Source organism: Prionailurus bengalensis, chromosome C2 (genome assembly GCF_016509475.1).
Source record: "Prionailurus bengalensis isolate Pbe53 chromosome C2, Fcat_Pben_1.1_paternal_pri, whole genome shotgun sequence".
Lineage (NCBI taxonomy): Eukaryota > Metazoa > Chordata > Mammalia > Carnivora > Felidae > Prionailurus > Prionailurus bengalensis.
Window position 1 is genome coordinate 81,854,065 of NC_057350.1, and position 12,231 is coordinate 81,866,295.

Consider the following 12,231-nt stretch of genomic DNA (forward strand, 5'->3'; position numbering starts at 1 on the left):
GTATGTATAGATGAAATGACAGACTATCAAGAATTTCGTATAAAATAATTCAGTATGGAGATGGGGAAATGAACTGGGGAAATTAACTGTGAGTTGCTAATTGCTGAAGGTGACATTTGGGGTACATGGGATTTCTCATTCTACTTTCCTAAGTACTTAAAAATACCCATAATAAAAAAAGATTTAAAAAGAAAGACTAAGAAGGAGTCCTCAAAGATGGGAGGAACAAATCAAGATAAGGCAGTGGCAGGGAACGCAAGAAAGAGAATGTCAAGTCTAACGGGGACATAACGCCCCAGAGCCGTTGGGGCCTGGGTTACCTCTCCAATCTGGCCTGGGAGGGGTCATTCCAGAGAGCAGACAGACACAGCCCAACCGCAAGAGGATGAAACAAAAACAATCTGCGTTCTAAAGCAGAAAAATTCGACGTAATCCGTGGCACCGTGAATCGAGGTTAGAAGAAGGGAGAATTTCCTAGCTGCTAAAAACTGAAACAGGTCATCAAGTAAATTATGGGATCTCCTTCTCTGAGGACCTTCAGAAATAGGATCGACAGGGCTGAAATGGAGGCGGCCTCGCTCAGCAGGGAGGAGGTTCAGATCCGCCGCCTTTTTCGGGTCAACGAGGCCGGCAGGCACTGGGGCGCGGAAAAGCCCTCAGCCAGGGCAGGGAAGCATCAATGCCTCCCTCATCTCCTCGGCTCTCTGCCCCTCTCGGGGCGCACGGAGATCCTGGCAGGTGCTGGTTCTGCCCAGAATGATGGGGATTTTAGGGATCCAAGAGATCAAGGCCAGGGGGTGGGGTGGGGGAAGTGGGGCATAGCGCGGTTGGGAGGGACAGATGAATACGTATTCGCAGTGCCTTGCATTTGCACGGAAGCGTGCGCTTCGGCTTCCTAACCCAGTCTTCTGGTTGCTTACGCACTAGCCAGCCCCCCGCCAAACCAACCAACCCCGGCTCACAAAGAAACCAGAACTGTGGGTATTGTCTTCGCAAGGGAGGCAGTGTTGAACATCGCCGACAGCTGCGGGACGGCGCAGTCCGGCCTGGGAGGAGGCGGGCGCGGGCGCGGACCGCTCCGGGCCGGGGCTCCGGCAGATTCCTGAACCGCTTCCAAGGGCGCAGGAGCCGAGCTGGACTCGAAGCTCCCCGCCCCACCCCGTGCCTGCAGCGCCGCCTCGGACCCAGGCGGCCCGCCGTCGCAGTGTGACTGTGCGCACGACTTCGGGCGTGTGTGCGCTCGCTGCCGGGGACAAGAGCTCTCTGTTTCGGCCCCAGAGCAGGCTATAAATACCTAGGTTCAGCGCAGCCTCGGCTTGGAGGGGAGCCTGGTAGCCCAGTCCTAGGTTAGGGAAGGCTAAAGTGCGCGCAGGGACCGCCGCCCTCCTTGCGCTCTCCCCTGGAGCCCCAGGGCCGGAGCAGGGGGAGGGGGCCCAATGACGTCATGGAACTGGTTGGAGGATTTAGCTCAGGAACCCGCCCGGGAGCAGCCCCAGGCCGATGTTCTATTTAAGCCGACAGTGTACCACCCTTGGCTCCACTTTCCCAAATCCGGCACCGCAGCTTTCCACTTTCCCAGAGACCTACATGGGCTTGGGATTCTGAAAGAAATCAATGTGTGATGTCTAGGCCAAGAACCCCGGAGAACGGACATGCAGGTATGGGCTGACAAGGCCCTCACAAGCTTGGGTTGGGCCATGAGGCCATTAAAATTCTTCTAGCAAGGCCTCAGGTAGGGGGACAATGATTTCAGGCTGAAATATGCCTCGTGGCACAGTTAATATTGTTATTAACTGTAATAACAACGTAGACAGTTATGGAATGCTACTGCCTTCCAGAGACCAACCAAACCCTTAAAGTGAGAGTTACTCCACCACCCCACCCCCATTTTACAGATGACAGACTAAAGCTCCAAGAGGTTAAGGAACCATCGCGAGATCACACAGCCGCCAGAGTCAGAGCCAAGATTTAAATCCATTATCTCTTTGTCTTCAAGGCCAGGCGAGCTCTTTCCAAGACACTGCATTGCCTCTCACTTTTCAAATAGGTGCATTCCAAAGGTGGGGGGCACCTACTGTCCAACAGCCCCTAGGCTCCTCCCATCTCTTCTATTTGCCCCGGTCTGCCCATGACCCAAGACATAATGGGGGAAGGGGGCAATCTATCAGAAAGCAGAGGGAAGACTGTTTGCTCTCCTGGAGAGAGGTTAGCAACTTACCAAGTTAATAGCTAACCTTTCTAGCTGGTTATGACTGGCGATGGAGGGGACAGGGTACACTTAGAACTGCAGTAGGGAAAAAAAGATGACTCTGGAATATGATGTGCCAAGGGCTGTGCTGTGCTAGTGGTATACTTTTTTTTTTTTTTTTAACAAAATTGGCACAGAGGCAAGAACTAATACTGGTATCCAACATCGATGTGCCGGGCACTGCTCTAAGTACTCTGCAAGACTTAGTGGTGGGAAGATTTCAATTATTCAGACAACAGCTGGAGTTTAATTTTGCTATAAGTCTAGCATCAGCAAAAGTCCCGATTTGCCTCATTGACTCTTTCGTCTCCAGAGTGGGATATAGCATCTGACTGCCTGGGTTTGCATCCTAGCTCTGCCAGCTTATAGAGGGGCAAGTTGTGTAGATTTGAGCAAGCACCTTAGCTCCTTTAAGGCCCTGGCATTTGGGGGTAGCAGTGGTGCCCCTGAGGGTCTCGAGAGAGACTGCAGGGGAGGGACCAGCACAGTGCACAAGGAAGCTCTTGCCAAACATAAGCTGCTAATACTATTATTATCACCTCTGGAAGGGAAGGGACATTTTAACCAACAAAAACTAGATTGAGATGATGTGGAAGTAACTATAGCCAAGAAGGAAAGTGGCCGTTTTGTCTCAGAGGTGTTATGGATACAGGAAGACACAGTTGGGTGCAGAGTATGTATGTGTATATATATATATATATATATATATATATGTATATATATATATATATATATATACTTTTTAACATCCATATATATGTACGTGTGTGTGTGTGTGTGTGTGTGTGTGTAAAGGATGGAAGGGATAGAAGATATTCCAAAAGAAATTTTGAACAATTCATTAATTCTATTGGGAAGAAAAAGGAAAAGAGTTTTAAAAATAACCACGACAGTCACAGGGAGCACTGGGTTGAGCCGATGCTTTCAGGGGACTGTACGCATACGTGCAAAAGCAAAGTGTGGGCATGCAGCCAGGTGTGAATGCACAAAAGCAACTCAACTTGAAGTTGGAGGCCAAGCAGAATGTTAGATGATGTTTGAAGCAAAAAAGAACATGGAAAGGATAGCTCATTAGGACTTTGCCTCCAAAAGAGTTTTTATCTTTTTCAAGAGAGAGTAGCCCTAACAAAAAATGGAAGGCCAAATGCTAAAGGTGGATACCACAGCCCAACACAGAGCGGTAGAGAACTAACTGGCCTTGGAAAATACATACACTGGAATCCAAGTTGCTGGACAAACCTACATACACGTCATTCAGGGGCCACTTTGACAAATCTAGAAAACAGAGTGGGATTGATCCAATGAGAGGCAAATGGACAGATGTCCCAGTTTTCAGAAAAGTAGAAAAGGAGACATGCCAGTCCCTGGCAAGTTTCTGGAATAAATTATTAACCAACTCTTTGCCCTTTGCACACAGGTATTAGTGATTTAATATGCGTCCTCTTATTCCTTTTCTGGTAGAGGTTGTAGGGTGGTCATTTAGGAAATGCCTTTGGATCTCAGCACAGTCTTATGCTTTCGTGGAGAAAATACAGGATTGAGGTCTGGAGACCTAGATACTAATCTGGCTCCACCATTAGTAAGTTGAGTGACCACAGGCAAGTTCCTAAATTTCTCTGGCCCTCATTTATGAAAGATGGGACATGTTCTTTTACGGCACTCTCATTTTTAATACCCATGATTCTACATTGTAATGAAAAATAGACTGACAGTCCAGAGGATGTAGCCCCGGTAGGGCAGCCACACCTTGTGGGCTGTTTAAGCAGTGTCTGCTGTCTTAAACTGACCAGAGACAGGGCTTGGTCCCTGCTTTTGCCCTTTGCATACATGTTTTAATGACTTAACCCCCAAATGATATGAAGCCTATGGCAAGGGGTCATAGAATAAGGATTTAAAATAAACCAGATGGACAGAGGGGGCTTAGGCTAAGAACCAGATGAAATTGACATCAATATAAAGCCCTATGTCTAAGTTATTTTTAAAAATACCTACATGGGGCACAGGGTGCCTCAGTTGGTTAAGCATCTGACTCTTGATTTCAGCTCAGGTCATGATCTCACAGTTCATGAGACTGAGCCCTGCATCGGGCTCTGCACAGACAGCATGGAGACTGCTTGGATTCTCTCTCTCTCTCCCTCTCTCCTCCCGCCGCCTCCCCCCCCCCAACTATTTCCCAAAATAAATAAATAAACTTACCAAAAAATACCTATACACGTTCACAATAGGGAAGAGCTGGCTGAGAAGTAGATAATGGGATGAGGGTCCGAGTGTCTGAGACAACCACCATTCGAGCTGAAGTGATTCAGCTGTCATCTAGCTGCTAACAAAAGAGCTAGTGCAACTGTGGTCATATTTAACCATAAGGATAATGATAAAGAGGGACACGTGTTGCACCCTTACCTGGGCTTCCCACATTATCTCATTTCTGGGAAATGACAGTGTTAGAGGAACCCAGCCCCAGGAAGTGATCCTGCCATGGCCTCCTGTGGCATCAGATCTTGTGGTTGGTGTTATTTTTCAGTGTTGGAGGACATACAGAATAGGAGGGTGGCAAACAACAGTCTGTGCAGAATGGGGCAACCAGGATGGGGAGAGTCTGAAAACCAAGGCCCACAGGAGGGGCTGAGAGAGTTGACAGTGTTCAGCCCAGAGGATGCATAACTTAATGGTGGAGCCCTTAGGACTTAGCCTCTGACTGCCTGCCATCAAATCTATGTGCTTACATTTGTACGTTGTGTGACTTTGGGCAAGTGACTTAACCACTTGTTTGTCTCCATTTCCACACATATAAACAGGGGATAGCCAAGATTATTAAGGTAATACGTGAGATGTGTATGAAAGCTTAACCTGGCATATGGCAGTGCTTAGTACGTGTGAACAGTGATGGTGATGATTGTCATCTTGTATTTGGTGGGCTGTCCCCATGGAGGAGAAAGGAGGGTCAATCTGTCTGGCTTTAGCAGGGAGAATAGGACCAATAGGTAGAAGCAGGAAGAGAATCTGGTTCAACATAACAAAGCAACCTTTCAAATAATCAGAATTTCCCAGCGAAGAAGTGAGTTTCTGATTACCAAAGAAGCTCACTGCATTCCATTTCATAGTTGGGGGACAAGCCATGGAGATGATAGGGTGCCATAAATTAGAGTTTTGAAGAAATCAGGAGGTAAGCAAATGTAAATGGCAACAAGCCAAGCCTTCCTGTTCCTCCTCTGTTGAGAAATCTCTGGAAGTTTAGATTTGTAGGTAACCTCAAAGACAATGGATTTTTATTGCATGCTTTGCATTTTTCCTGCCTCACAATAAGTAAGATAAAGACCTTGGGCTTTACAGTCAAATTCCCTAACTTTGAAGCCCTGCTTTTTTATATCATCAGCTGTACAACCTTGAATAACTTAGCTCTCCTCTCTGGGTCTAGTTTTTTTTCCTTCTGTAAATGAAGTAAACTACCTCCAATCCTGAGGAACAAAGATCAGAGCTAATATATTTCTTGCTGCATTGGTAAACAGTATGCCAAAAGTAGACTGATTATAGATATGTGAGACAGGCAGATTCAAGCCTTCTGGCCTTTTGTACCTGGCGGGGGATGCGGGTGGTGGAGATTGGATAGAGAAACTCTGCTGCGTCAGCAAGCACATATGCCAAAATTGCACTTAAAATGCAGATACGGGAGACAGGCGAATTCTGAAAGGCTTCCAGATCTTTTTTCCTTTGTTATTGAAGTATGGTTGACACACAGTGTTACATTAGTTTCAGGTGTACAACATAGTGATTCAACAACTCTGTACCTTACGCTGTGTTCACCACAAACATAGCTACCATCTGTCACCATACAGTGCTATTACAATACCATTGACTGTATTCCCCATGCTGTATCTGAAAGCCTTCCAAGTCTTAAAGTCTTGTGCTTCTCACAGGGGGGATAAAAAGGGAGGGGGTGAGGTGAACTTCTCTGTCCTTTGTTGAAAATCTACTATGCATTAAGGTTCTGGGCTCAGCGTCCCACCATATCTTCACAGTGGTTATGCAGAGACAGAATTGATGATAATGAGATGATAATGAGAACAGGTTTGCAGTTGTCTTGTGAATCATCCCTGAAGCCCCCCTAGATCTATGGAGGACCTCTGGGCCCTTCTAGTCCTCAGAGCCGACCAGGATCGCAACTCTCCCAGTCCACTACAGTGGCCAAAGCATTAGGGCTCGTCAGCTTTGCCCAGGATTCAGCATCTGACAGAAGCAGGCAGGTAGCTGAGGGCCTGTCACGCCCTTCACGAGAGCCCCCACCATACATGCGCATGTGCATACACACACACACACACACACACACACACACAGACACACACACACACACACAGCCTTGGGTTGGGATACACTGAGAACACTAACAAGTGACCTTTTCTCTCTGTCCCTCAGTGTGACGGGGTTGGGGTAGACCTGAGCAACATCTTCCTTGAAGGCATTGCCATTCTCAACATTCCCAGCATGTACGGAGGCACCAATCTCTGGGGAGAAACCAAGAAGAACCGGGCTGTGATACGGGAAAGCAGGAAAGTCGTCACTGACCCCAAGGAACTGAAATTCTGCATCCAAGGTAAGCAAGGCATGAGGAAAATTGCTCTAGGTCAGTGTCCCAGTGAAAGGAATATTCAGGTGGGCCTATTAGCAAACTGTATCAGGGCCAACAGCAGGCTCTAGAAGGTCCTACAGCCCAACAAGGACCCATTTGGGGCCATGCTGACTTATCCCTGTTGTTGCAAAATCTACCACCTAATTGAGAAGAGAAGATAACAATAAGGGATCCCTAAATGACAGTCAGTGATCAAACTGGGGATCTGTGAGGTCAGGAGTCAAATGCTGCTCTCTAGGTTACCCGTGTCCTCGCATAACTAAACCCAATGGTCACTTCTCAAACTTGATCTTACTTCACTCATCAGCAGCATTTGACCCAATCTCTCCTTGTTCCTGATAATACTGTTCACTTGGCTTCCAGGATTCCACACCTTCCTGTTTTCCAGCTACCCCACTGGTTACCCCTTTTCAGTCTCTTTCTCTGATTCCCCATCTCTCTAACCTCTTGGTGCTGGCGGTCCACAGGCAAGGGACTCAACCCTCTTTTCTGTCTGTACTCAGTCTCTTGATGACCTCATCCAGGCGTGAGACTTTATTTAAATACCACGTGAGTGTCAGTGACTCAGCATATCTAAAACTGAACTCCTGATGTCCCTCCCACAAAACTTCTCCACCCAGAGACTTCTCCATTTCTGTTGATGTTAACTCCAGCCTGCCCATTGCTCGAGCGGAAACACTCGGCACCCTTTTATCTCACATCTCATATCTAGTCTATCAGAAAACCTGTTAGCTCTACTTTTAAAAAACATCCAGGGTCCCGTCGCTTCTCACCACTGCATTTCTGCCACCTGGATCTGAGCCACCATCCGCTGTCCCCTGGATCACTACAAATCCCCCTAACTGGATTCCTTGCTTCTACCCCATCCCTGCAGAGTCTGTTCTCACTATTGCATCAGAGTACCCCTGGGAAAATATGTCAGATTATGCCATTCTCTGGCTCAAAATCCTGCAGTGGCTCAGAGCAAAAGCCAAAGATCTATATGTGGCCTAAAGGGCCCTAGATGGTCTGGCCTCATGTTACCTCAGCGACTTCATCTGCCACTACTCTCCCCCGTCAGCCCAGCCCCCCTGGCTCCTCTGACACAGCAGGTTGCTTCTATGGACTGACCATTCTTTCTGACCAGAGCAACGGGATAGTATGCCTTAGAAGCCATCAGCTGGACCTTCCCCTATTAACCCACCAGGATATAGAACACACCTTTATCCCTACCCCTTACCAGCCATTTCCACCAATGAACCAGGTAGGAACTCAATCAGAGTACCTTGGGCAGCTCTGAATCGTCTATGGATTGGATGAATGGCCACCCTGATCCTCAGGGGTTCTCAATGGACTGGTGAGCTGAGGGAGGAAAGCCATGTGTGAAGGTGTTGACAGAGATACCACATCAAGAGCCAGGAGACTGGGTTCCAGTCCAAGTACTGGCACTAACCTATTTTTAGCATCTCAGCTTTCTTTGCTGTAAAACCAGCATCTCATGTAAAATTTTGGTAGCTAAATGAATGGGGTTGAACCAGATCATTAGTTCTTAGACCAGGCCTGCTTGTTGAAAATGAAGATGCCTGGGCCCTAGCCCAGATCTACCCAATAGTCTCTTGTGTTGGTTCCTGGGAATCTAAATTTGTAATGAGCACCCCAGACAACTCTGATGGGCTGCCAGATTTGAGAACCACTAACATAGACAAAGTATCCGTGGATCTGGGTCTGTGTTCTTTGATGTCCCAGGCTGCAAATGCTCAGATTGGATGTGATCTTATCATAGGAGACAAAACTTGGCTGACCAACAAAGGGAGGGGTTACTTGCTTATTTGGGACCCATCTGTTACACAATCAGATTGTTATATTCCAAGTCAAGGTCGTCAAGGGGTATCATCTCCACACCTCCACCCTTTTTTTTTTTAATTTTTTTTCAATGTTTATTTATTTTTGGGACAGAGAGAGACAGAGCATGAACGGGGGAGGGGCAGAGAGAGAGGGAGACACAGAATCGGGAACAGGTTCCAGGCTCTGAGCCATCAGCGCAGAGCCCGATGCGGGGCTCGAACTCCCGGACCGCGAGATCGTGACCTGGCTGAAGTCGGACGCTTAACCGACTGCACCACCCAGGCGCCCCGTCACACCTCCAGCCTTTGAGAGAGGACTCAGGAATTTTAATTTCTCCGTTGCTCTCCTAAGTCCCCTTTATTTTACCCAGTAAACTTTTCAATTTGTATAAATTATTAAACTGAATAATGTGTTCCTCCTTCCTCCCTTGGCAGGGGAAGTTGTGGGTGCTGGCAGAGGGTGGGGGAAGCACTGGAGGTTATAGAAAGTTTATGCAGACTTTCCCACCCTGGTGCTCGTACCCTAACTCCCACCCTGACAACCCGTTCCATTAGAACAGAATCGTGGGAGAATCCTCCCCTTACCCCCATCCACGGCATGGGGAAGCTCTTGCTGAGGATGTGTTCTGCTTAGGACTCAAAGATAAACCCTTATCTTCTCCTTACATATATGATCGTGTATCTTCCCCTTTAAGCAAGGGTAATGTGTCTGCTGATTGCTCTTGACCATCATCTACAGGAACTCTCTTCCCCAAATCCCCTTTTCCCACCCCCAGAATGTGCTATCAGAGCTAAAACTGAAGCTACTTCCTGTTCTTTAGATGAAGACATAAGCTGATCAGAGCAGAGTCCAAAGGGGGGGCCTGGCTTCTGGGCTTTACAGAGACAGCAGCATTGAGCTTCCTTTTGAAAGGGCCATGATCTCATTTACGTTGAGATGTTAAATGGGGGGAGGGGGCAGGAAGCTAAAGAGACAACCTATTTTAGTAGAAAAGCATCGGCCTGAGAGTCGAGAGACCTGGGTTCCAATCCATACTCTGCCTCTCACTAGTGTGTGACGTTGGGCAGGTCTTTCACTCTTGTGGGTTTCAGTTTGTTATCTGTAAAGTAGGCAAGTGTGACAAGCACATAGACTCCTATAGATCATGGGTTCTTCACGGCTTTGCAAAATTAAGGAATGGACAGGTTGTGGTCTAGGTGGGCTCTTTGAGCAAAATTGTATGGCAGGTTCCTTTCATCTTTCAGTGTGTTTTGTTTCACATTTTATAGGCCAGCCACTGAGAAGGCAAGTATCTCTCTCTATAGGCTCTTCATTTGCTGGGATTCTTTACTCCTTGGCAATTTCATTGGGATTGGAGGTGAAGAAAAAGTCAGGAAAGCGCAATCAGAGGGAAGCAACTTATCTTAGGAGGTGTAAGAGGAAATGACAGTAGAAGAGGTTACTGTCAAACCTCTGTCATCACAGATCAGTCTTTCTCCTTAGAAAAGTAATCCAAGAAATAAGGTCATTCAAGATGAGCATGGGATGAGTTCTATGAAAACATTGCATAGTTTAGAACACAATGAGTCCTGGGAAAATCACCAAGCTTGCAATTGAATGACTTGGGTTTACATTTAGGCTTTACGCTTTCTGGTTTTATAAACCCAACTTCCTTGAGTCTCAGCTTCCTCATCTGTAAAATGGGCATAAAAATACCTAACTTGTCATGAGGATAATAGATGTGAAAGTGTCTGGAACATAGTAGAAGCTCTTAAAAAGAAATTCCCTCACCCTTAATCCTAGTTTATTCTGGAGCATACCAGTTGAATTTCTGATTTTGAAGTTCTTATCTTTAGCATTGCCATCTACCTTTACTATCACTAAAAAGGAACAGAGCTCCTGCCAAAGTCCAGACCAGCCTTTGTCCTAGCACATTAAACTTATACCATCAACTGTACCGGCATCTCCTAGACCTTTCATGTTCCAAGCATGGAGGCTGGCTGTTATTTCCTCTTTGTATCCCCACTGCTTGACCCAGTGTAGTTAGTCCAAAAAAAAAAAAAAAAGTTGTTGGATAATAAGCAGTACATGGACATTGGTTCTTTTTAGTTTTTTTTTTTATTTTTTTTAATGTTTTATTTTTGAGACAGAGAGAGACACAGCATGAACGGGGGAGGGGCAGAGAGAGAGGGAGACACAGAATCGGAAGCAGGCTCCAGGCTCTGAGCCATCAGCCCAGAGCCCAACGCGGGGCTCGAACTCGCGGACCACGAGATGGTGACCTGAGCTGAAGTGGGATGCTTAACCGACTGAGCCACCCAGGCGCCCCTAGTTTTTATAACACCAATAAGAATAGTGACAGAGAGTCTCCTCCATTTGTCACATCTTTCATTTTGGCTTGCAAATAGTCTTGCATATATTAGCTTATTGTGATCCTAACCAGAACCCATGAGTAAGGTTATACCCACTCCCCTCCACATCCCTATTTCATAGCTGGGGAAAAACAAGAGACCCAGAGAAGGGGTAGGACTTATACAATTTATGTTCAGTGGTAGCATCAGAACCAAGACCATGATTCCTAGCTAGCCCCAAATGGCTAGTGTCCAACCAGAAAATTTATCTGAGGTCCTACTGTGTGTATTGTACAAGCCAGGCACTGAGAAAACAGGAAATGTTTATCTGCCAGTCCAAGGAAAAGTTCCACATATACTTGTGGAAATTCTGCTCCTCCTTTAAGGCCTGTGTCAAAGGCTGCCTCTTCTCTGGTGGCACCTCTGGAAGTGAATCCAGCCTCTGAATTCCTAGAGCACTTAAGCTTCCTGTCTTGACAGTACACTGATTATGGGTTGCCTTGTCATTTCTTTCTCTTGCCAGTGCCTGGAAAATGGTGAGCATGTGGTCTTCATCTTTATGTTCCCTTCAAAGCCTAACATCCTACCTACCTGGCTCACATTGTTCTACAGAAATGCTTTTTGGAGGGAGGGAGTAGGGAAGAAGGGGAAGGAATCTTGCCTTTGGTCTACCAGCACAGCGGGCAGTAGATTCTGGAGCTGGACAGGAACAGACACTTAGTAGACAATCTTGGAGGGGAAAAAAAAGGAATGTATTTTAAAGTGTTATATGTGAGTATTTGTGAAGCTGAGAGTTTCATCTCATGATACCATTAGAAACTCAATTGATAAGTAAGATGTGCAAGCGATCTGCAAATAAGTAATTCAGATATATCTTGAGGACTTGGAGTCAGTGTAGGTAGGACAAGGGACTAAGCACTGAACTAGAAGTTGAAAGACCCAGGCCTTCCCACCATCAGCCATGTGACATTGGTTAAGTCATTTAACCTCTCCAAGCCTCCATTTCAATCCATACAAAGTGGAAACAATTACAGTCTCTCTCCCTCAGCATTGTTTTGAGAGTTAAATGAGATCATCCACGTAGAGCATTTAGGAGAGTGCCTGGAACATGGTGAGCATTTGATCAATAGTAATCAGAATTATTGTTAAGTGATAAATGGAGGGTGATAAATATTTAGTATGTGATAAGAAAGGGGCCAGATTTA

General features: G+C 46.5%; 1 protein-coding gene across 12 annotated transcripts in view; it reads left to right on the forward strand.

The window, feature by feature from the left end:
- The window catches only part of DGKG (diacylglycerol kinase gamma), a 216,364-nt gene that overhangs the window by 161,611 nt on the left and 42,522 nt on the right, over positions 1 to 12,231 (forward strand). For all 12 annotated transcript variants that reach the window (XR_006299407.1, XR_006299410.1, XR_006299411.1 and 9 more), the window contains one exon: positions 6,659 to 6,836. Coding sequence is in view for 1 of the 12 variants with exons in the window: in XM_043594661.1 (XP_043450596.1) it covers positions 6,659 to 6,836 (178 nt within the window). In the remaining 11 variants the exon portion in view is untranslated. The remainder of the gene's footprint in view (positions 1 to 6,658; positions 6,837 to 12,231) is intronic.